This window comes from Hippocampus comes, unplaced genomic scaffold (genome assembly GCF_001891065.2).
Source record: "Hippocampus comes isolate QL1 unplaced genomic scaffold, H_comes_QL1_v1.1 scaffold261, whole genome shotgun sequence".
Classification (NCBI taxonomy): Eukaryota; Metazoa; Chordata; class Actinopteri; order Syngnathiformes; family Syngnathidae; genus Hippocampus; species Hippocampus comes.
In genome coordinates, this window is record NW_017805824.1 from 110,053 (window position 1) to 136,250 (window position 26,198).

A 26,198-nucleotide genomic window follows, 5' to 3' on the forward strand; every position below is an offset into this window, starting at 1 on the left:
GCCGTTCCGCGGACCGGCGGTTGGGGACCGCTGTGCTAGGGTATACAAGAACCTCTTGTTCTTAATATGTCGCAAAAACAGCTATTTATCCACATGTTGAAGTCTTTTGACTTGAGATATATATGCTGATAAAAAAAGGATAATTTATCTTTGCAAGACCCCAAGTTACGGTTTTAGTACCCTCACTTCACTTTCGAACCGTCCTTTTTAAAGGTTCAAATATTCATCCTGTAGAAATCTAGATTTTACATTTAAATGAATACACTAAACTGTCTTCCTCAACTTATGATGTCTAAATGTCACCGCGCTAGTTATTGCTTCGGACAAGATCTAAATGTTTAGTTATGAATCAAAACTCTTCCACTGGATGTCAACCAAAATACTGTATCAAAACGAGGAGAATCGTTTTCTCATTGGCTCGTCTGTTACTTCCCTCGGTGACGTCAGGAGGGCACGGGGAGGAGTTCCTGGGGGAGGAGGGGGGGGGGCGAAAAGAGGACGAGAGGAGGCGACAGGAGGCAGTGGAAGCTCCATCGTCAGGGAGCGAGACACTGCGCAGGCTCAGCACCCGGGAATGAGGGCGCCTTCTCGGCCACAGAGCGCGTCCTCCTCGGTCCCCTTCTTGCGGGTCTGGAAGTCCACGAGACGGATACAAAGAGCGGGAGTGACCTGGAGCTTCCGTCCACGGGCCACTAAGTGCATGTGGTCGCACGTATCGATCCGATCACCTGCTTGTCACACCTGGAACCGGAAGGATGCTCTCTGTCAACGAGCACATGAGGTGGGTGTGGAAAGAAGAGCATGCGGCAGATGGACATCTTGTACGGATGCATGGATGTAAGTTACAGCTCCTGCATGTCGACTTGTTTGTGCATGCATTTTGTCGTCGTTTCCATCAAAGCCAGGGACAAAAAAACAAAAAACAAACACTTGAAGGGTTACCTAGCTATTAGTCCTGCTTGCAGAAGACACAATTGTGTCTTGAAAATAGATATCTGATGGATTATTATTGTAATGTGTTGAGAAATAATATCTCGAGTTCTATCCTTGTGATGCATGCCTTGTTTCCCAAATACATTCCATGATTATTGTGAATTATTCAATGTGTATTTTAAAAATATTATTCCGTGATTACGATAGATATATTGCTAGTCATGCAATCAATGCAACGCCTTCGTATACTTTTAAAGTGCTTAGCGTATTTTAAAAGCACTCATGCAGGCATTAAAAAAAATCAAATTGAAAACAACAGTTGCCCCAATATGCTGAGATGATTCGAATGTTTTTCTCTCTATTTTTGACAGCCAACAACCTACACTTGTAAACGTGTGTGCTAAATGCTCGAAATAGGTCACACTCATTATTTTAAGACAATATATGCATTTATAACAACTTTGTAAAGTGTAATGCCGCAACATAAATTTGGACTATGGGAAGGGTTTTTTTTTTTTGGCCTGTTGAATTTAATGATAAACACATGCCTGTAATGAAATGCAACTTTTTTGTGTGTGTTCTGTTCCCGATGTAGGAAGGAGCACCACGCTTGTGTGCTGTGGCAAAGAAGAACAGAGCCTGTTCCTGTCTTTGGTTATCTAGCTGTATGAGTGTTAAACATCCATCATAAAGCTAGATAACCGAAAGTAGGAATAACTTTCAAACCTTCGTAAGACAAGAAGGCAGAAGAAAGACAAGAGAGTGTGCTTGCTCTTCATCAGGTAGGTTTGCTTTCTCTGGGTGTCTACACGTCATAAGTTTTGCTCTTTTAAATATGAAGGTAGATTGACTAATTTGACAAAAACTTCATGAAGACTCAGTGGGCCTCATCAGAATTCATTCACCACTCTACTGGTTCTGAATCAGTTTAGTTTGGCTCTTCTCAAGAGTTGAAATTGTAAAGCCTTTTTTTTTTTAATCTGAAAACTCAACCAGTGTTCGTGCAAGTCATAGTGTTCCAAACTCACAACTGTCTGAGTCGGCCCTTCTTCCACTTATGTTTCCGTCAACTGAAATTACTAAATTTGGACGATTTGTGCATTGAATCAATTTACTGTATGTGAAGTAATACAGAAAGACTAGAAATTGTATTCTTCATTTTACAGAATGCCTTTCCATCCATCCATCCATTTTCTGTAGGGTCTCAGCAGCGTCTATTTAAGTTAAACCCAAGTTGTTTTTAGGTGGTAAAGTACTTAAAAGACAGGAAAAACTATCAGATTTAAAAACAAACGAACACGTTAATTTTTACCCAGATTGGGTTATTTTTTTTTTCAACCCCTCAAGTTTTAAGGGTGCAATATAATAGTAACCTTAAGACAAACTACTAAACAAAGGACAGAGTCAAAAAGGCTTAAGGTAATTTGATTTTTTTGACACTACAATGGGTGAAAAGAACTTGGCATTGCATACATTACATTGTATTCCATAATGGTGTAATACAATACATACCACATTCCCACGACAATACTGAAACAAATGATACGTGAGATGATAACAAATCCCCATTCGTGTTGTCTATTGAAAATGTATTTCCATCATGAATTCAGCGATGCTAAAAATTCTATCAGCAATGTCTAATGCCTGTAGTTATTTTTCACCCACCCAGAACAATAAAATATGGCCAGAGACAATCTTATGTTCCTTCTTTTCTACTCCAAGCCACATACGGACAAAGCAAGGAAGCACACAAATGAAGGCCTCGTGGCCCGTTTGAGGCAGCGCGTGTATGTTCACTGCTCGCATGATGTCGTCAGCCATCTTGACATTCTGCTTGCCTGCATGGGTGTGGACGTGCAAAAGCAGGCAGCATTAATTGGCACAATTCGGTCTTTCAGGCCTCGTGTGTGCAGTGTGACCTCACTAAGTGGAGATTCACTATGGGGTCACCTTACTGAGGCCTCTCACAGGTTACACTCTCGTTTAACCCTTTAGGAGATGATGAAGCAAACCTAGAATTTGCTATGAACTTCATTATGATGCAATTAGTACCCGTCAGGTTTCATAGGTGAAGCAAGTAATTGGTAAAGCTGCACCTATAAGTCAAGTAAAATGAAAGTCAATGTAAGGAAAGTATATCATGCTAATTAATATCAGCTAAAGACCAAAATGCTGAAATTATGATAATTATTCAAATGGTGAAAATGTGAAAGTTCAAAGTGTTTTCTGAAGAGTTAAATGACAAAATCACAATAAAAATAGACACATGCATATTAGTACATTTACCATATACATCCCATAATAATGTCACCTTGACAGACTAAACGCTGCTGAGCAAAACTTATGAAATGCTCATTAAATACACAGATATAAATATAAAAATGCACGAGTTACCCAAAATATTAATAATCATTCAAAACGTAATATTCATAAAACACATAAAATGCATGTTTCTGTTAAGAGTACGGGGATATCTTATTTTTAATTATAATGAAGAATAAAAGTGATTTTTTTTTTACCTTAAAAAATAACAAAAAAATAAAAAAAATCTGTAATTGTCACAATTTTTCTTCATTCATGTCTTTCATTTCACATATAAAGGCAATTCTGTAAATGTTAATTGCTTCACACTATTACTATTTAACATAATCTGTTATTATTATTATTGTGATTATTATTGTTGTTGTTATTATTAGTAGCATTATTAAATGCATTTCAAAACCATTCTTACCGTAACGTGTTCTATCATGTTAATCAGTGTTTTCATAATTATTGTATTGTAGTAGGTTTAATGGGAAACCAAAATCTGCACTAAGATGACGTATTTCTGATCATCTGGGCAACGATTTTTATGCACTTTTTAAATGTTTGTGATTCCATAAATTATAGGTATGGTGTCAAACGGAAAAGTGTGCCGATTGGGATGATTTCAAAAACATGTTCTTGATGAGTTTTAAAGCAAAGGTAAATATGAGGAGGAATCTGAAACGGATTTTTTTTTTTTTTGAGTACATGACCTAAAAAAAAGCTTGAGAGTGTCATCCCCACATCACACTTAGAGCGAATTAAATCAAAATGATAAAATGGAATTTGATAAAACGCAAAACAAATACTGGACGCTCACGCGCTCCATACTCGCCTAAATGTGGGCGGGTGCCTCAGGTTGAATCTGTGCACATGCACCTAAATTCAATTTTTAAAAAGCGCTACATACCCAACATAACAATTCTACATCGATCTTTTTTTTGCTTCCAGGAAAAGAAAAAGACATAAATGATCTTTTGACTTTGCTAAAAAAATTTTTTTTTTAAAGCGCGACTATCACGTCTGCAGATGGAGCGCAAACAACGGCAGAGCACATTAACATAACTGCATAGAAATGAGGAAGCGGAATATTTAAAGGCACAGCAACACCGACACATACATATTGATTGTAATGCTCACATTTACGGACACAATTTGTAGTTTGCACGGGACTCCAGCATTACTATTAAATATGTTGGACGATGTAATTTTTTTTTCGTCTGCAGTGCAGTTCTACACTACATTTAACGCCAATTGTGTAAAGGCACAATTTTGAAAAATCTCATGTATTGTTGTTTTGTTTATGGTGCACTACTTACCAAACTCTCTCTGTCTCTCTCTCAGACCGAACGAGAGAGAGTTCGGTAAGTAGTGCCGAAGAAACTAGTTAGTTAAAAGAAACTAACTGAATTGTACAGTTAGACACTGTTCTATTGAAACGATGAAGCCCAGAAGATCCCTCAAATTTTACACAGTTAATGCTGTCACAATTTTCTTCATATGCCTCTTGTTTTTTGATACAATAATATTTCAGAAATCATACGTTTAAATTATTTTCCATAAAACCTTCCATCCATTCAGCATATTCTTTTATGGCAGGTACATTCCAAGGGAATGTTTAACAGAATGTAAATTGTTCCTCGAATTAATCCCTGAAAGGATACAGCGTAAGTGACTTTCATCAGGAAATAAAATGCGTCTGTTGCAGGGGTCACTCCCAAGGGCCTGTTTTAAAAATTGCTCACTGGTGATGAGGCGGTGTAATTTCCTCGGAATGATGTCGACACGATCATTTGAAGTCAGACACTTGCAGAGATTTATAGAAATAATATTTTCATATCTGTCTGTTTCTTCCTTTTTAAATCATCATGGATCATTACTGTGAGGATCATTGATTCGAATTGACCAGTCTTTACAGACAGTGTAGATGAACATCATTTATCATTAAGAATAACATAAGTCATTTGAGCAAATTTGATACAGTATTTCAGAAATACGTATCAAACCGGAAGCCCTTCACATTATTCAATTTCAGATAGGGTGGTGACCAGTGAATTAGACCCAGAAAAGACACAGCATACGTGACTTTTATCGTACCATGAACTGCTGTAATCGTTCACCACTGTCGAAGTCATCGCAAACCTGGCTTTGCCTCATTCAGGGGTCCTGTTGGTAAACATGCGCTTCTTCGTGCACATTACCATTCCGAACGAGGCCTTGCGCCACAATGGCGGCTTTGTGTGCAGGCCACTTGACAAAGGCAGGCCTACAGTCGTGTGTGTGTGTGTGTGTGTGTGTGTGTGTGTGTGTGTGTGTGTGTGTGTGTGTGTGTGTGTGTGTGTGTGTGTGTGTGTCCTGTGAGAGAGAGAAAGAGAGAGGCAGAGGGCTACAGGGAAACCTGGGTAAAGAGGTGGGGACCATGATCCAGACAACACCAGTTTAATTTTAAGTAGAGTACAATCAATTTGTATTGTATTGAATCTTATAAGTACACATTGTATTCTTCAAAATGTATCTTCTTTATGTGCACTACATTTTAATTGAATCATTATTTAAGTAGTTTTTCCCCCCTTAAATTTGCAGTGATAATGTTCCAAATAATTGTCCATACTGAAACATTGAATAATGTTGAATATGCATTTCAGGAATAAAACCCCTGTTTCACTTATTGATGAATGAGAGGTGGAGTCGAACCCTGCACCTCTGCTCTGTGAGGTCGATGTGCTAACCACTGGACCACCAGGCCTCCCTACATTTTTCGAACAAGATGAAAATAAGCCCAATTAATAGACAATCCAGTTGACAGGTCAGCTTTGACAGAAACAAAAAACAAACAAAAAACAAAAAAAGGAACTATAAAAGCACTGATTTTATATTCACACCTTTACTCCAAGTCAAAATCTAGTTAAGTCACTCACTCACTCACTCACTGCTTAAGGTCAGCTTTGTTTAATGTAAGAAATCTGCGATCAGTCGTCACCAAAATGTATGTGGACGTCTCTTACAGGAAGTTTTAGTTCAAAATGTCCTAGAAGTGGAAAGATTGAGTGTCAGATCGAGTGGTGAGGCTGAAATTTGAAATTTTCTGTGTTATGTTTGATGTAATTCGTGGTTGTGCCCAACAGATGGGCAGGATGTGAACTATAGAAGAGAAAGGGACAGTCGGGGAGGAGGTAGACGTAGTTGTTCTGTGCATCCCAGGCAAGGGGAGACTCTGGATTGCTGCAGATTTGAATGGACATGTTGGGGAAGGAAGCAATCGATCTGTCTGTCCACCCAACAGGAAACCGGAGCTTCCAATCCCGCCTTAATCCGGGGAAAAAACCTGATTACCCCACTCTGGTTTGTTCTTGTTTTTGTAACACTGATGGCGGACCTTTCACACCTCTTTTTTTTTCCCCATGGTCAAGGGGGTTGATGTTGTCAATCACGTCATTAATAACAGGAGCAGAATATTGAATGTTATCAATAGTTGGATGAAAAGGGCATATAATTTTTAAGATCTTTTATTGATCCTAATTAATATTTATATATTAGTGTTTTAATTCATCTTATTACAGTTTGTTTTTGACCACAAGGCGCATCTGAGAATGTCGGCCTGTATCGTCACCTTTATTTGAAACTACAGTGAACCACCACAAACTCATTCAGCATCCAAGTCATTACCTATTGGCGGATTCTTAAATATTGTTTTCATATTTTTTTCATTTTAGGGTGGAGAGCCAACCCTCATTTTCGTTGATAACGCTTAGTTTATCACTGGAAATGTATCCCCGTTTTTCCAATATGTCTTTGTTATTATTAATTTTTTTTCCATTGCATTATAATGGGTGTCAAGTGTAAGTGGATGGATTTTCACTAGCGGGGGTCCACTCTACATGATGGGTAAAAAAAAAAAAACATTCAGGGATGCATTTCCATTCCTTCCCGCCAGTGACTCAGACTGCCAGTCAAGTTCAAGTTCACAGGATAGAAGTGTCTGGACTCTTCATTCTCTGTTTCTCCTCCCCCTTTTGAACCCCGCCCCACTCTTGCCGTTAAGATGACAGAGGGACCATGGCGTTGTTATGGCAGCGGGCTGGATGGCCTGACTATGTGTTGTTGAAAAGGACAGCCTGTCGCAAACACACATTGAGGGAGAAAGAGAGAGAGAGAGAGAGAGAGAGAGAGAGAGAGAGAGAGAGAGAGAGAGAGAGAGAGAGAGAAGGGAGACATTGGGTCCCCCAACAGCTGTGCACAAATTCCCCCCTACTGACCCTCTAGCACCCCAAAAGCATCCACCCACTCGCCGAATCACTCACCCCCTCCCGCCTCGCAGACATTTCAAATAACACCAAGACCCTGGGAACACCGGGAATGTCACATTCATCATCCTCACACGGCCTTTTCTCACCGCCCCTTGCATCCTTCGCCGCCGCCACCACACACACACACACACACACACACACACACACACACGCCCACACACACACACACACACACACACACACACTTACACACGACTGTAGGCCTCCATCTCGGATGGATGAAAAATTGTACGAGATTCTCTACTGATTTTTACATCATTTTTTTACTATTAAAAAAATGGTTTTGAGTGGTTTGTGAAAGTCCTAACATTGCCTATTTTTGTCATTTCAGGAAAAGAAGCAACAGATCCCACCATGTTGCAGACTGACATCCAACTGTCAATCAATGCAAATTTAATTTAAGCACATTCTAAATGTCACGGCTATGAACTTGACGCACAAGTGACTGCAATGCTCAGACGTCACCTATAAATGAATGAAACACCCAATTTGGAAGACAATATGAACGTGTGAACGCTCCACTGGCGTAGAGTCGGTGCAGCGTCGGAGTAAATCTTGTCGTGTGAACGGGGCTCATATGACATCTGAACTAAGTCATGTTTGAATGTTTATCTTCATTTCATTGTTAATGTATGTATGAGAAGAGAATTCCTGTAAATACTCTTATATTTTCAATTATTCTATGGCTTGCATTCCTTATATCATATTTTATTGGCAGTAGAATAAATTTTTACAAGAATTTATCTAATAAATTTCTGAAGATATTTGTATTAAAATGTTGTCACATGAAGTTCTAAACTTATAAATTAAAAAAAAAAGTGTAACTTGTTGAGAAAGAAAAAAAGGTGCATTTACATTTAATGGTGAATCCATCTGCTAGTACAATATGTGTGATCTGGCCAAAGACTGAGTTGACAATCTATTTGAGTGACATTTTCATTCATTAGTTTTCTCAACCGGTCTTTTCAAAGCGTGAACGTGACAACGCAAGACAACAGATCAACAAACATGCACATGATGCCCGGAGCCAGCTGGACAGAAGAGTCGTGACCTTTTGCTCTCCTGGGACACAGATTGACTTCACACAAGTCGCCACACGCGTGCTGCTCCCTCACCGGGGTCTTGTTTTAGTTGACTCTCACTCTTTCACCAAAGCAATGACTGAATAATAACAGCTTATGCAGTATGGAAGGTCAAATATCATGTTGAATTCTTGCTATGTTTTTTATTTTTAATGCTGGAATTCACACATCAGTTTACGTCCCATAATCATAAATAATAATAGTTTTATTTTTATTTTTATGTAGCACCTATGAAGGCAACCGAGGATCCTAAACAATATCCTATAGGAGGAATTAAAATGTCTACTCCCAGGAAATTGGGAACTCCATATTAGCGGAGGAAGTAACTAGAATTAGCCATCAGGGATAACCAGTAAACAGTGGCGTGATGGAAGTTTCCAGTCACGGTCCGACAGACAGGCGAGGCTCATTTGAGTTGACACCAGAAAAAGAAGCAGGGTACTAAACCTCTCAAGAGAATGCAGAGAACGTCTGGGTGGCTATTGACAGCTGTGGACGTTAACAGCTAATCAGCTCGTAATGGTTCGCTGCTAAACAGAGTTCTTTGCCATACAGTGGATTAGGGCTGCAATTAATGTAGATTAGTCGATTATTTTGTCAAATAATCGATTCATCAGACTTTTAAAAATATGTTTTAATGTCCATCAGAGGCATTTTTTTCAAATGAACAGTGTTAAAAGTGCACTGACACAATTTTTTTATGATTTGGTTCCTTGGTTTGGCCCACAACATATAAAATGTTGATCGTAGATTAATGGTTGTAGCTCTACAGTGGACGCCTGCATACCCTAGTCGCGCCTTGGCTTTCTCCAATCTGTCATGGATTTTTTAAAACATAATCTCAGTTGCAGTTTGCAGGAAAACTCATCTTTTCTGTAACATAGCAAAAACTCTACTCTACAGAGCATGTATGATATCGATTGTACTGTTGCGTCTTTTCCATGGACACAACAAACGGTTACTGTCAACTATAACATACCACAAAAACAATGAACTAGTTGTCTGCCGATGAGCGTCATCATTCCACAAATCCAACAACAGCTATGTTGATTTTTGACTGACAATGAGCAGAGTGAAGAACAAAACTGAGGGTGCCCATGTTTTCTTGGCCTCACGAAAGCTTTGCCAAATTAGGACTAAACATCGCATCAAAACCATTGAAATCCATAATACGAGCTCAGTAGAACATTGTTAAACCTATCTCAACACCAGTCACTGTGTGAATCGAGAAGTTTTGGGTCATTGAACATTGAAGCGCGAGACATTTTTGTCATTTATCTGGTTAGGAAGTGCACCGTCCTGTATGGCCCCAGTAGCACTGCTGAAAAATTGTGGCCCCCTCCATTGTTGAAATTGCCCATCCCTTTGCTACAGTATTAATTAGGTTCTTAGCACGGCATCCCATTAGTTAGACAATAACATGATTATGCAAAGTAAATATGTCATTTTCCATGCGGCAAACAAGATTTTTTGATGTGCATCAAGTCCACAAGTATGTAACCAATATTGTACAGTATAGGAAGCGACAAACTGAGCTGCAGTGGCGAGCGGGCAGCACGTTTGTGTGTGTGCAAGACCGCAGATGATTGCGCGGTCATTTATATCTTCCAACTCACTGAGCTTCAGCTCCTGTATTCTTCATTTGCATAAGAATGCCATCAGGTCCTGTGAACTTCCCCAACCTATTGACCCAGCTCCCCAAACATGAATAACCACGCTTTGACGCTCCCCAGCCTCTCAAACAGCCTTTAAGTCCCAATCATGGTAATTTAATATATCTTAAGACTCCGGCTGCTTGACGAGAGCCCCGCCACAGTTTGATTGAGGCATTCACTGATTCCCACCTTATCCGAGCTATTCCTTATTTGGCGAATTTAAGGGGCTATGTGGTAGGACAAAAAAAAAAAAAAAACTTTCTGCAGCGTAATAAGACACAATTTCATGTAGTTAAAATAATTAAAATAATGTATTTTTGTTATTATTACACAGTTTTTTGATTGCAGGAGAAAAACCTTACAGGAGGAAAACATGCCGTTGGAAACTATTTCTTTTGTTCACAAAAACATTTCCCAGTTGAGAGATGAGAGGGAATAAATCATGTTCATGAGCTTTTTAGATATCAATAACTTCTTGTAGAAATCAATTCGATGGTACAAATTAGAAAGTTCCACGTTGTCAACTTCCGCTTTCCATGTGACGTTCCACGGGCGCTTCTCCTGAGTACTACAGCACCCTCTTTAGGAGCATGTACACATTACAGGCTTACGTTCAGCCGCAAAATGCCCTTATGATTCTATCTTGTTCGATCAAAACTTAATGATATAATTATAGACGGGTTGGAAAAACAAGTTTAGTTCAAGTTGAGCTTTTTTAAATCGTGATTACGGAGTCCTTACTGATTCGAGATATTGAGACAAACGAATACTGACCACTGCTCCTGATGCTGTCAAAGACACCATTTCAACTTTGGCACCATCTGCTGGAATTAAAGTCATATGATGAATGCGGCATTCACCTCACATTGATGCCATCCTTCAACTGGGTCGGTGTTACATAGTTAAGACCTCGCCACTAATTATTGTTCCAAAAAGTGCTGTATTTAGTTCATTTAGATGATGCATGAAATATTTTTTGTACACAGCTACACAGTGTAATTCCCCTCAGAAATGTCATTGTCATCCGAGACTTAATAATAACAATAATAATACATTTTATTTACAAGCGCCTTTCAAAACACCCAAGGACACTTTACAATCAGAAATGCCAAAGAAATTAAATAGTTGTTGTATGGTGAACGTATTGTGAATTCATACATCACAGTAAATCACTACGACCTAGTTTAATTAAATGTGTTCATTGAATGTATTTCCTTTTTGTCATGTATTACATGTATTACATTCTTTTTACCCCCCAAATTTGCTGCTGTAGACTGTAAATTTCCTCAGTGTGGGACAAATAAAGGATATCTTATCTTATCTTAATTGTAAATTGTTGTTTTTATACTTCATACACTTTATCAGTGTATATGTGAAGCTCACTATGTGAAGCTCTTTGTGGGTTCTCTCTGTGAAGAGTGCAATATGAATAGAATTAACTTTTACTTAACCTGAACAAAAATGGCAACCCTTGTTTTGGCTCCTATTTTTCACAAAATAAATGTACACATTGAAAACTTATTCTACATACACTACAGGCCTATTTCTCTCAAATATTGATCATAAATCCATCCACCTCACTACATGACTGTCATTCATCATTCTATGTCTTGAAACCGGGCGAGATGTCACACTACAAGTCCGTCACCGAACAAACCCTGCCCAGTTGTGCCACATCCAGTCTCACGTCATAAGTAGGTGGGTTTTGTCTTCCGATTGGTCAATGCCGAAGAACCGATTGAATGATGACGTCGCACATGTCATACTATGTGGCAGGACAAACAAAAATTTAGAGATGCCAGACTTTTGTCGTCTTGGTGGTGAAGCGTCTCAAATGCCTTACGACCAATCGTTGACTATGTCACTACCATGTCTATGACGACATCTCAAAACTGGTTGCGAGTCACTACGTTTGTCTGCGGCACGTCAAAATCAGGTTACATTTGTGTAGTCTGATGTCGGCTTCTAGTGTTCCAGATGAAAGTTGAGCAGCAGCATTATGAACCAGCTGGAGACATTTGAGGAGGACTGGCTGAGTCCAACGTAAAGCACATTACAGTAATCCAGCCAAAGTGAAATGAAGGCATGAATTACTCTTTCAAAGTGTGGCTGTGTTGACACAATAATGAATAACGTGATCATCCATCCATTTTCTGATTTGCTTATCCTCACAAGGGTCGTGGGGCGTGCTGGAGCCTATCCCAACCGTCATCGGGTATTAGGCAGGGGACACCCTGAGCTGGTTGCCAGCCAATCGCAGGGCACGCACAGACGAACAACCTTCTGCACTCACATTCACACCTAGGAACAATTTAGAATGTTCCATTAACCTGCCATGCATGTTTTTGGAAAGTTGGAAGAAACCGGAATACCCGGGGAAAACCCACGCAGGCACGGGGAGAACATGAAAACCCTGTACCTCTGCACCGTCAGGCCGACGTGCTAACCAGTTGATCACCGGGCCGTCTAACTTGATCATGTGAATTATTAATGTAAAGTGGTAGCCAATATTTGTTTTTTTCTTTTTTACTCCCCATGTGTCCTTATCAATGTAAATGTGTGTTGTTGTGTCAGCATGCTGCCCGATTGACCGATGAGCCGGCAGGAAGAGGCTTTCATGAATACTTTCCGAAGACAGACATTTGGGAAACAAAAACAAAAAACTTCCCTGCTGTGAGGCTACAGAGTCCCTGAAAGCAGATATTTGTTCAGTGAAACAAAGCACATGTTTGTTTCTCTGTGCTTCACCCTAATCAAGGCTTCTAATTAACACAGTTTCTTTCCACCTATTGGAGATGAAATACTCACAAATCAGCACAAACTTTGATGAGGTGGCATCCGAGGCATTCATACATGGCACAATAAGCCTCATCCTGGACCTACTTCAGTGCACAAGCAGAGCTTAGTGAGGCCCATGCTGTTGGATTGTCCCATTCTCTTTCCATTTAACAACCAAGACACGTCCTTGATGGACTCTGGGCCGAACAAGAGACAAAGCGGAGCTCTTTCTATCACTTCCTCGGATATTCTTTGACTCATACAAATATTCATCAACCACAGTTTTATGTACACTAAAAAGCATCTTTTATGTACTAATACCATGTAAAATTGTCATTCTACCACGGGGATGTCAAAACGTTTTCTACCGCGGGCGACAAAGAGAAAAATGTAAAGAACAGGGACCATGTCGCTGTTTGTTGCTGAAACCAACTCAGTATGCTTTTAACATTTCAGCAGTGAATGAGAGCAGTAGTGTCTGAGAGTGTTTCAGTCGTGTTTTTTAGAGTGTTCCCAGTTGTGTGTATGAGAGCTTTTCAGTATTGTGTGAGAAAGCTTTAGTAGTGTATGACACCATGTCAGTTGATTATTTTAGTTAATTTTAGAGGTGAGTATCAGGGTTCTAATGATTTTTCTTTATACCGGTAGTTAGTTTTGATTTCTTTTTGACTTTTTTTTTCCAATTCACTTAGTTTTAATACATTTTTAGAGCAGGTTTGTTAGTTTGTATGACTTTTTATTTTTATCGTAAAATGGTTTATTTTAGTTTGGTATGTATCAATTCTGGCTGAGTTTTTTTTTTTTTAAAGAGTGTCTGTCGAGCGCAAGGTAAAAAAAAGGTCATTCAGTCTTGTGTAATAAAGTTATCTACAGTAATATTCTGTTGAGCTTCCTTCTTTGTGTTGGTTATACATTAATGCCAAAATAAATATAACCAAAAGCTCATGTAAGATATTAACAGATGAAATCAAAGAACATTATGGCAACAATTATAGTTAGTATTAGTTACTGTATTTTTTAGAAACGTAAGGTTTTGATTCAGTTACTTTTTAGTTTCTTAAAGCATTTCGTTTTTTTATTTTATTAACGAAAAAGTTTTTACAAAATTTTTTTCGTTAACTTTCATTAATTGTCATAACCTTAGTGTGCATTACAGCATTCCAGTGGTGAAGAGCTTTGCCAGAAGTGTGTAAGAGAGCGTCGCCACTTGCCAGTAGTATGTATGCATGCATTGCCAGTCATGTGCATGAGAGTGCTTTAGTCGTGTTTGTGGGAGCGTTTCTGTAGTATGTGAGAGGTAACCCTGAGTGATGTCCCTGACGGTCTCTCACACACCCGGCAAACATGCGCACATCATGTTTTGTGATACTCTGACGAGACGTGACAGGCCAGCTCGCTCTCAGAGATGCACGAATTTGCTCCATTTTTGCTTCACTGGAGATTTCTTTATTTCATAAAGGACAATGGTGTCTTTCTTTTTCATTCCCTACGTTGCCCCCTTCTCTTTCGCTCGCTCTTTCGCTCTCTCTCTCCCTCTCTCTCTTTCTCTCTCTCTCACTCTCTCTCTCTTTCACACTGACATACGCACACTCACATACACGCACACAAAGCCTCACTGGCAGACACACGCACTCTTGCTTGCTGTCATGCTCATTTTGATGGTAATTAATGACATCACCCTGCGTGCGGTGCATGGCGGTAGTGGTGTGTGTGTGTGTGTGTGTGTGTGTGTGTGTGTGTGTGTGTGTGTGTGTGTGTGTGTGTGTATTGGGGGTGGGAGGCCTTGGGGTACATTTGTTTGTTGAGCAAACCGTGGGAACATGGCGCTCTCCAGGGTGGCGAGTCAGGGCCTCCCACAATACATATGCTGTTGCTTTTCACCCAAACACCCCCAAGAGAATCAGCAGCCCCATCAGCGCTCCTTTTCTTTCATTTCTCCCCTGCACGTCTTTATGGCGTTCACTGGCCGTGATGTTGAGGGAGAATTTACTGCCCCGTCACTGCGCCTGATGTGTACTTGATGAGACTTTTGCCCTTTAGTCTTATGTTATTATTTGTATCATGATATGAAATAGAACTTTTGAAATGTAGTGTATTAGATTAGCAGCCCACTTCATTAGGCACACATGTGCATTCAGAACCGTGCTATCAACAACAACAACAAAATCTGCCTTTACCGGCGTGAAAACAAGTTGACAATATGTTTGAAGTTTTGTTTACTTGTTTATTGATTCCAATAGTGTACAACCATATTGCATTTATGCACTGAAGACACAAGTGGCACAATTACAGGACTTGGTCTTATTTAAAATACTTCAGAAGGACTGCAAATAAACCTTGACCCTTCCACAAGAAAGATGAGCACATATACCGTATACTGTATTACACACTGAACTAACACGTTGAACTTCTTCTAAATTTTCCTTCCAATAATCTTCTAATCATTAGTCACAAACTCCTCTCTGTGAGTTTTTTTACATCACATCCTGTTGCATTTGCTGGAACATTATATTGACTGAAGAATGTAATTAGGAGCACAAAAGTCACCATTCTTAAGCTCTCATGTTATGTTAGCACTAGCGTTGATGCTAACATTACAGTTTAAACTTGTGTGCAGTGCTCTGACAAACTTTAACATTTACTTTAACCTACCTTGAACTTTTCTGCAATTAATGGCCTTGTCTCAATTCATAGTGGGGTGCATGGTCCACGTAACTAAACACCTCCCTCACATAGACCGGTATGCCTGTTAATTGAGTACATCAACACTGGTTCATACATGTTTGTACGTAAGTTCGTAAGAAAGAAAGCAGGCAAGTAAGCAAACAAGTGAGTAAGTAAAGTAAGCAAACAAGCACACTAATAAGTAGGAAAAAAGTAAGAAAGAACGCAACTAAACGAGTAAAGAAGTGAGTAAGTAAAGATTGCAAAGTAATCAAGCAAGCAAGCTAAGAAGCAAACAAGGAAAGGGCAAGGCAAGGCGCCTTTGATCATATAGCACATTTCATACAGAAGGTAACTCAATGTGCTTCACATAAATAAGAGTGCAATATTCAAAAGCACAAACAAAAGAGTAAAAGAGATTTAAAAGCAAAGTGGAGAAACCAAAAGTACCTGACTAAAATAACGTACAGTGCAAGAACATGTTTTGTTTTGTTTTTTTTTTGTTTTTTTTGTTTTTTTTGAGAATATAAAGTTTTAAAAAAATGCTTCAAGAGATCTTAATCTTTAGTATGGGAAAAGAGCCTAGTTTTTAAACCTCTGTCCAAATGCCCACGTCATATGCACGGCCAACTATAATATAAATGATCAGCTCATCAACAGGCTCTGTCGAAGCCTGAAACGATCATGAACAATTGAATCAGGTGCGTTGGAGCAGGGAGGGATCTAAAACAGGCCGGATATGGCTCTCGAACAGCCAGTTCCCTAACCCTGGCCTACAGGAATGACTGAAACAAAACTTTGCTTAAAAAAAATGCAGAAATTGAAAACAATTATTGACAATAAAATATATTTACACCGCTTTTATAAAATGTCAACAGAGTGGGAAGCTCGGAGCTTAAACTGCAGTCATCTTTAATTCGTAATCTTCTTTCAGAGACATCAAGTAAAAGGCAGACAGCAGGCCTCATTAACCTAACAGGACAATAAAATCACACTAGCCCCATCAAATACATAAATAAAGATGTATGGTATTGTAATGTATGAAGGAGCCTGACCACTGAAGCTCTGTCAGTGACTGTTCAAATATTGTACTGAATCCTACAAGGAAGAGACAGCCAGTGCAAGGTCAACAAAATGAGAATGATATGGCTTGTCTAATGAAGTTCTGACAGCTTGGAATTCCTCTCTGAGGAAAATCAAATCAACCAATTCCTACATTATACAAACGTTATGTTGGAGCAATTTGAGATATTTACTATAAAAGTCCAATTCAATATTGATGAGTGATCAGGGGCAAGTAGGACTCCAATTAGTTCAACCATTCACTTTGTATTGCACACGATTCAAGCAGCTTGGCGTCTTTTGATACCATTGAAGGAACTAATGGCCTGTACGGGACCATCAAAGGGCTCCCTGGCTGTGATTAGGGATTTTCATGGCTCTTGTCCTGACAGAGGTCTGACCCTAACTAACCCCTGAGACTTTCTCCTTTGACCCCACCCAGTGTCACCCAGTGAATGCTGTGCTCAATGGGGCATCTATCTATCTATCTATCCTGGTCTGTGTGTCTGTCTGAGTGTCTGTCTGCCATCGTTGAATTATGATTAAAAAAAAATGAGATGGGAGATAAATCCTTTCAAAACCTTTTCCACTATGTAATCCACCCATTTTTTAATACGCTTATCCTCACAAGGGCCACGGGCGCGCTGCGGCCTATTCCAGCTGTCTTCGGGCTGTAGACGATGTACACCCTCAACTGGTTGCCAGTCAATTGCAGACGTAGGCAAACAACCATCCGCACTCATAATCACACCTAGGGACAATTTGCAGGGCCCGTTTTTGGAACGTGGGAGGAAACCCACGCAGGGACAGGGAGGACATGAAAACTCCACACAGAAAGGCCGGAGCCGCCGGAATCGAACCTTGCACCTCTGCACTGTGAGGCAGATGTGCTAACCAGTCGACCACTGTGCTTTCTACCAGAAACCTTGAGGTTTTATGCTAACACTGACAGTGTATACGGAACTGTTCCTCCACCAAGTCCAAGGCCCCAGTTGCAGCTAAAGAAAAAGAGCCCCAAAGGAAGTTCCCGCCACCGCCATGCTTCACTGTAGATGTGGCGCAGTCTTTAGCTTATGAGTGGTTTTGTATTTATGCCAAACATAACTTTTGCCCCAAAAACTACAACCTTGATTTCTTCAGACCTTAATGAAATCTACCAAACACATTACGACTACAGGCAAGTGTGCACACGACATAATTTCTGTTATTCATTTTGACTTCCCATCTTAAAAAGATGACAAAAAATACTAATTGAATTGTGCATTGAGTCTTCACAGCCTCTTTATATCCATCGCTCTATCCCCCGAAACAAAATTGAATGTTCTTCACTGAGTAAATACGGGTGGAGCCCAGATGGACGGCGCAGAGCACTCCAATCAGCTCACAAAGGTGATATAATTGCTGGGGCAGGGTGGGATGAAGCCAGCGCCTTTGGAGTTCTCCACTCTCCTCCTTTCCCCATTGCACTTATTCTCTCCAAGTCCATACGCGCTGATTATACTCCCCTCCTTCATTGTTCCATTATCCCCTTGCAACAACAGGCCAATTTGTCCCTCCAGCTTGGTTCCCGCCTCCTCTCCCCTGCTGTGTTATTTAGCCCCTCTCCTACACTTCAATGGCAGGTACCGGTTGGAGGACTTCCACGGCATCTCAGCTATTCCTCAACGTTGCCCCTCCCCGCCCCAGCGGCCTTTAATCTGATTACAGGGCTTCTGCAGTCTTTCAGAGGAGGTCAGTCCCAGGAGGACAATAGCAGAGCAAGTGGTTTCACAAACACCTTCGGCAGGCTAATATGATTCTCAAAAGGTCCCCTCTGGTAAAACCACTGAGGAGAAACTTCTCTCACTTTCTGCCCCAATCCAATTTCAATACTTATTCATGCAAGTGAAGAAGCCGATATAAGATGCAGAAAAAGGTTCAAATCAATGGTGTTCTTTTTCCCCATCTGGCCGCAACAATTGGTACGCTTGTAGAATTGTCAGACTTTAAAACAAGGATCATCATTCATCTCACAAGGTATGGATGGGCAAACATTTGATATATTAATTTTTTGGGATGATTGAAAATAAAGGTGGTCATGTTGACCGGTTCATACGGCAGGAAAAAAACAAAACATCAGGAGTGTTAAAACTTTTCTGACTGAGCATTGTTATCTCTGCTGTTGTAATTTATGTATTCTTTATTGTACACATTTTTATTTTTAAGTGTCGCTTTGGCTGGTGGGTAATTTCGTCGCAAACAATCATGAGATAGTATCACAGTACAGATCTATAGTATGAAAATGACATCAAAATGATGCAAAACAATGCCAATTTTTGACCACCATAGAACGTCAATAAATGTGCGTCAATAAAATGTTTGACCTTGGTGACCTTAAATAACATGATAGTTAATGGGCTTGACCCCATCAGGACATTCACTGTGACTTGCAGCACATGCCCCCCCCCCCCCTTGTGCAGTGAGTTCATTAAGTCACACTCGACTGGTCAAGAAGTGACTGAGTGACCCGTCCGAACCTCGTTACCATCACAATCAAGGCAGAGACCAGAAGCAATCAACTCTATTGGGGGTTTTCATAAGGAAATAGCAGTAATGGGCTTCATTAAAAAAATGTAGTTATTACATATCCATCCATCTATTTTCTGTTCTGCTTTATCCTCACAAGGATCGCGGGGGGTGCTGGAGCCTATCCCAGCCATCTTCAGGCAGTAGGCGGGGGACACCCTGAACCAGTTGCCAGCCAATTGCGGGGCACACAGCTAAATGGACTTCCCGAAGGCAATGCTATGCAGTTGTTTCCAATACACAGTGCAATGCTCCTTGTTTTATGGTACATTTGACAATAGAATTTAATTTTGAGTGGCATCAAACAGTTTGAAGCATCTTCTTTGAAAAAAACAATGTTTATTTTCTCATTCAAATCGGCTGAATAACTGCTTGCGTCTCGAAAAACTACGTCGGGCCATAACGTTGCAAGTAAAAGAGCAGGACTCAATACCCCTGGGTTTAATATATTAATGAATTACAGTAAATACTGTATGAAATTTATGTTGATCCCTGAAGGGAAATACAACATGAGTATGAGCAACTCGGAGTCATAAAGAAAAAAATGAGGCATCTTTAATTTGCATTTACAAGTGATTCGAGAATTTGGACAAGAACAAAAATACATCAACTACAGTAAGTGAGCACACACTGTGTCATGCGTAGTAACTAAAACTTGCGGCATGCGGCGAGGAACAATTTGACTCTTATGTACACACTTCTTACAAACACCTACATTTCATTTGAAAGGAACAAAAGCTACAATTTACCCCCACACACCCACGCGCACACACACACACACACACACACGCACTATTTCTCACACACACACACTATTTCTCACACACACACACACACACACACACACACACACACACACACACACACACACACACACACACACGCACACACTATTTCACACATTCGTGGGACTCACTCAAATCGCAAATGTCACAAATTAAGCTTTCTTCTCAGGAGTTCCTTAGTCTGAAGCAATTTGAAGTGCATCTTTTTCAGACTATTTGTGATTGTGCTGGCAAGTCCTTTGGGATCCTTTGTGACTAGCTCTGCTCCACAGAGAAGTTGGACTCAGAGCTGCAAAAAATAAAAATAAGAAGACATATAAACAGACTTCCTGCGAGGAAGGATTTTTACAAAGAGGGTCAAAATTAAGAAGAGAGACATTACAGGTCTTGGTGTTTGTTTATCATGTGGTTGTTGTACTCCAACACCGGAGGAATGCTCTCTTCTTCCTCGGGAACCTGCAAGCCCACAACACACAAGTTAATCATCATCATCAGCAGTAGCAGCAGTTGAACTTGAGCAATTAAAAGAGCGTCACACCAGGATCAACCACGGAGCAGGAGCGCCATCTGGCGGTATAAAAAGCACACTCACCTCCCAGTAGACTTCATCGTCGAAGCAGTTGTCATCAGCGGGGTCACCCCAGATGGGGATTCTGAGGATTACACCTGGAAGCACAAAATTGAGTGTCACAACTAATCATCAACTATCCATCCTCCCATCCATTATCTGAGCCGCTAATCCGCACGGGGGTTGCGGACATGCTGGAGCCTATCCCAGCTGCCTCCGGGCATTCGGCGGGCACACCCTGAAGAGGTCACATAACAATAACCCTTCACACTCACAATCACACCTAAGGACAATGTAGAGTGTTCCGTAAACCCGCCATGCATGTTTTGGGAATGTTGGAGGAAAACGGAGTACCTGGAGAAAACCCTAGGAATGACACTTCTGTCGAACTTGAGCACAAAAAACTCAATTTCACATTGAAACTACTTCAGGGTGTACCCTGCCAACTGCTGTTTTATTTCAGTGCATTTTTATTTCAATTTTACAAGAAATATATTTTCAATGAAATCACTCTTTAAGTTCCTTTTTTTTTTCTTTGTGAAAAGTTTGCAAACCAATGCATTTGACTAATACAGAGAGAGAGTTCGACTCACCAACAAGTGCTCCTCCTACGAGTCCAAAAGCAATAGCCACACATGTGCCGGCAGCCTGGAAGCCTCCCTGCGTGCCCACAGACCTGCCCGCAAACTTGCCTTCAAAGTCAAAGGTGTCGATCAGTCTGGTGAAACACAAAGTGATGTTTAGCCTCACAAAGCTTCCAATGACATACGTCGTTTTCAGCTATTTTTGCAAAATCAATACAACGTCAAGACAATAATGTGACTCAGCAATGAAATGGGTGATAGATGTGGGCAAGCTGCCTACCCTTGTTGGCTGTAGACACTTTCAGTGGCGGCAGCAGCAACAATTGCACCAGTAAAGCCGCCAAGCATGCCCGGTAGAGCATGCAGGTTGTGGACACCACATGTATCCTGCAGTTTCAGGTACTTTTCGAAAAAGGGCTAAGAAGGGCGGGGGTAAGTGATAAAGGAAGTGTTACTATTGTATATGTAAATCAATGGACATGGACATTAATTCTTTCATTAACGTCTGGCGCAATCAGTAGATATATTAAGAGAGCTAATGATCCGGGTGGAAGAGCATTGGAGCAAATTTACCATCGATGGCAGTTCAATTGTTATTGTTTTTTTTTTAAATAAATGATTTATTATGAACATTATAGATTTGTTATTGGATAACCTAAAACACTGCAATGCGCTCATTACAGATGAGATTAAATAGTCAGTATTTCTATGCATTTAAAATAATAGCAGTGGAATAGTTCAGTCCCTCTTTTGCCATCTTTTTTTTTTTCAACGATCAATTGCCAGTTCGGTATACTTGGAAATCTGTTTCCGCCACACTGTTAAAAAAAGTTGAGTGAATTCAAAATTTCAAGGCAAAAAACTTGAAATGAAATTTGATGAAATTTTAAGTTGTGTTTTGCAAATGTAAATGGCTTTTCCCTCATTTTCAGCAAAGGAATAAATATATAAATAAAAACAAATCAACAGATTGTTTTGGAGCAAAAAAATAGTTTTTTGAAAAAAAACTAGAAAAAAAAAATTTAAAAAAGCATTTTCCACTCTTTTTTTTCTAGTGAAAATAGCACAATTCATATTATACACACAAAGCCATCCGTCGTTTTTACGAACAACTGGATAGGACTAGCAAACAGAAGCAGGATGACGGAACTCAGAATTCAGTAGAAATTTCTTTTTGACAGGCACGTTTATCGTTTAAAAAAAATTCCATCGATTGTAAAGTGCAAAAAGTACATCAAATCGATAAATTATGTGTTATATAGTAACACTAGCATGAAAAAGCCATGCTACCATTGTAGTATATGTGGTGTGTTTACAGCGCTAATAGTTTTTATAACCTGGACAGCATTGTGTGTGACAATCACAATTATCTACTTTCATTGTGAATAGTCATGTTTGTTTGCGGTCTGTGCGTGTGTGCGTGTGTTGGGATTTGGGCAGAGGCGAAGCTGCTTTCAGATCTTGCTAGCAATTTTAAAACTGAAAACTCCACATTTGAGTGAGCAAGTCATGTGGAATTTGGAGGAGAGGCGACAAGCTCACCGTGACAAAAAGGTAGCCAAAAGTCGAGATGATGCCAGTGAGGAAGCCCACAATGAGTGCTCCATAGGGCATGATCATGAACTCAGCCGCAGTTCCCATAGCAACGCCACCAGCTAAGGTGGCATTCTGAATATGCACCTGTCAGGTAAAAGGTCACATTAGTCACGACTTCCACATAATGTTGCTTTTCAGCTCCTGAAGCTTACCATGTCCAATTTGCCTCTCTTCTGTGACAAGCTAGATATGGCAACGGTGGTGAGCACGGACGACGCCAGGGCGATATAAGTGTTGATGGCCGTTCTGTGCTGACCGGCGCCGTGGTCTGTGATAGCCGAGTTGAAACTAGGCCAGAACATCCATAGGAACAATGTACCTGTGAGACGAGACAAGTCGGACGTCAGCCGCTGGGACTTAGAGATAGCATCTGTGTGAGTAAAATAATTGTACCAATCATGGCGAAGACATCCGAGTGGTATACGGATCCATTCAGGCGTCTGCTTAGGTCAAGTTTTGGTCGGTACAGAACCCAGGAGATGGCCAGACCATAATATCCCCCGAAGGCGTGAATGACCATGGAGCCCCCAGCGTCTCTGCACTGTTGAAAATATTCACATCAGCATTACCAATGGAAGTTCAGTGGTGCCTTGACATACGATTGAATTCATTGACAAAAGCACACCTCAAATTATCTTTCCCCATTGCAATTAATGGAAATGCTGCTAATGGGTTCCAGCGTGCCCCCCGAAAACCACAAAAATATTGTGTATTGTGTTTTAATAAGAAAAATGTCACTCTATAATATTGCACTCTATAAATACATACAATTTTGTGGCAATTTTGACATCAATTCAATAGATGGATGGAGTGTCAGAAGAGCATCTCCGTCCATATGCTGCTTCATCATTTATGTTCAAATGTCCATCGTTTAAAAGTTTATAACACCAGTTTCATTAGCCTGTCTATGGCGATTTGCATTGTGTGTTAGCATTAGGCTAGCGGACTTTTGGGAAATTTATGATGTTGTTTTAAATCCATAACATGTCATTCTGTTTAGTTTTCCAGTACAGATCAAAAAGAAATGAAGAGTCGCTCACTATCTGCCAATTTGCTGCTTATTTTAAAGTGACTTCAGTTGACTAACTACCTTGTAAGTCAAAGGAATCTCCTGAAACTGACAAGTGGGGTCACTGGTATCCTGTGGCTGTAATTTGCATAGCTGTGTGGATGCGCATTATGATAGTGAGAGGTGTTTATCTTGTCTGCACTCAAGTCGAGTATGCAGCTGGACCTGCTCTGTTGTAGTCGCTGTTGCGCCAGCACAAAATACAAATGTCCTCAAGCGTCGCACTATTTACGATAAGATTGTCTGTGAGACTCACGTGTAAGAGGTCCAAGATGATGTACTCCTCCACAGCGAAGAGGGTGACACCAAACAAGGTGAAGACCAAAGTCTGGACCGGGCTGACTTTTCCCAACAGGGCACCGTAGGCGATCAGAGAGCCAGCGCAACAGAAGTCAGCGTTGATCAAACTGCAAGAAAGATTCCGAAAACCAAGTCAATTTTATTTTTGACAATGCACCCAGTTGCCAAACTTGAAAGTCCAGCTCTTAAAATGACACTTGGCAACTTTTGATTCCTCGCTGGACAATGAGGAGCCGCAGGACATCGCATGACAGATGCCGTTTAAAACAATAGCGTTTGTGCACAAAGTGGAAGCTCCAGATCAAAGGAAAAATGTCAAAGCTCCTCCTTGTCAAAAGCATTCCTCTCACCTCTCTACTCCGATGGTGATTTTTCCAGTGTTTGGGTCCAGGGCGTGGAACCAGCCCTGCATGAGGAGAGCCCACTGCAGGCCAAAAGCGGCAATGAGGAAGTTGAAACCCACCCCCCCAAAGCTGTAACGCTTCAGGAAGGTCATCAGGAAACCGAATCCAACAAAGATCATGACGTGGACGTCCTGGAAACCTAGGGGGAAAAAAAAAAAAAACATTGTCCATATTGGGTTTTGTCACACATTGAGCCACAGTGCACCGTAGTTCATATGTGTACAGCATTCAGAAAAATGAATATTTATAGTATCCCATGATGATCAAATCATATTTTAAAATGTTTTTACTTTTTCAAATTAAAAAAAAAAGAATTGGGCAGAAACATGAATTGTCCAGTTACCACGAGCAGAAAAAAAGTACAAATAAAGACAAAATAAAAAAGCAGTGGAAAAACAGTAGAAATAGCAGAGGAAAAAAAATAATTTTTTTACATAAACACAATAATTGAATGTGTAAACTGTGGAAACACATTCTAATAATTGCAATAATTGTGAATGATTCTCGATATTATTTATGATACATTTGATTACAATTTATTCATTAAAAAATTATATGATATATTCTATTTGGTTAACGATAGTGAAGCAAGGGGAATTCATTGTAAGTTCTAGGCATTTTTCTTTATTCAATCTATTATTCTTTCTTTTTTCTTTTTTTTTTATGATCAAGATATATGCACCTTGACTTTTTCTAAACAGTAAAATAAACGAAACAATTTGGAAACATAATTTAAAAAAGCACCCATTGTCAACAGTGAAACCAATGTCCAAACAAAATGAAAAATGACAAGAATAATTCCAAAAAGACACTTACTCGGATATCTGAAATAGAAGTCATTCTCAATGTCGCTGGTGATGTTATTCTCCTCTTTGAATTCCTCCCAGTGAGCGTCCGACTCATCATCGTAGCGGATGAAGACCCCAAAGAGGATAACCATAGCAATCTGCCAAACGAAGCAGACCGCCGGCAGACTGACCCGCACGTTGGTGTTCTTTCGGACATTGCAGATGGCCTCACAGCAGTTCCCCATGGTGACCTGTTCTGATGATGCTCAGCTCGCTGCGCCTCCGTTGCAGCATTACAGCAGGTGTATTTATGCAGAGACCTGAGGAGGGGGTGTGTCCTGCTTCTTGCTCTCCTTGGGTTGCAAACACATGGACAGGCGCACACCTCACCTGAGAGCACAGAGACCACTCCTTTTACCCTTTGGATCAAGGTTGGCAACATTCCTAACAAAACATGAAGGTCAGCGCTGACGCCCCAAATTAACACTGCAGGGTCCATTCCGTTAACTTCATGATATAAAGTTTGCGCCCGCTGTTGGCAGGATAATTACATTCTGTTTATTCATACTGTAACAGAGGAACATTACACTGACAAAAAATATCTCTCAGACTTAATTTATTCAAGGTAGCACAGTTTATTTAAAAGTTTAGTTGATTAAAATTAACTCAGGTAAATTGACATTTGCAGACAATTTACAGCATGCATAGGCAAGTTCAACGCTGCAGGGGAGAGAGAGAGAGAGAGAGAGAGAGA

General features: G+C 40.3%; 1 protein-coding gene and 1 long non-coding RNA gene across 2 annotated transcripts; one reads left to right on the forward strand and one right to left on the reverse strand.

Moving 5' to 3' along the window:
- The first annotated feature begins 502 nt into the window (after window positions 1-502).
- Window positions 503-7,976, forward strand: LOC109525718 (uncharacterized). Its single transcript, XR_002170202.1, has 3 exons — window positions 503-837; window positions 1,529-1,715; window positions 7,876-7,976. It is a non-coding gene; the product is annotated as an uncharacterized LOC109525718 (long non-coding RNA).
- A 12,362-nt stretch (window positions 7,977-20,338) lies between these two features.
- Window positions 20,339-25,739, reverse strand: LOC109526002 (ammonium transporter Rh type C). Its single transcript, XM_019886991.1, has 11 exons — window positions 25,473-25,739; window positions 24,603-24,795; window positions 24,209-24,359; window positions 23,277-23,424; window positions 23,036-23,202; window positions 22,830-22,967; window positions 21,568-21,704; window positions 21,297-21,421; window positions 20,728-20,801; window positions 20,518-20,591; window positions 20,339-20,424 (listed from the first exon to the last, which is right to left on the reverse strand). The coding sequence occupies exons 1-11, from the start codon at window positions 25,687-25,689 to the stop codon at window positions 20,391-20,393; spliced, it is 1,458 nt and encodes a 485-aa protein (XP_019742550.1). The 5' UTR covers window positions 25,690-25,739; the 3' UTR covers window positions 20,339-20,390.
- Window positions 25,740-26,198: the final 459 nt, after the last annotated feature.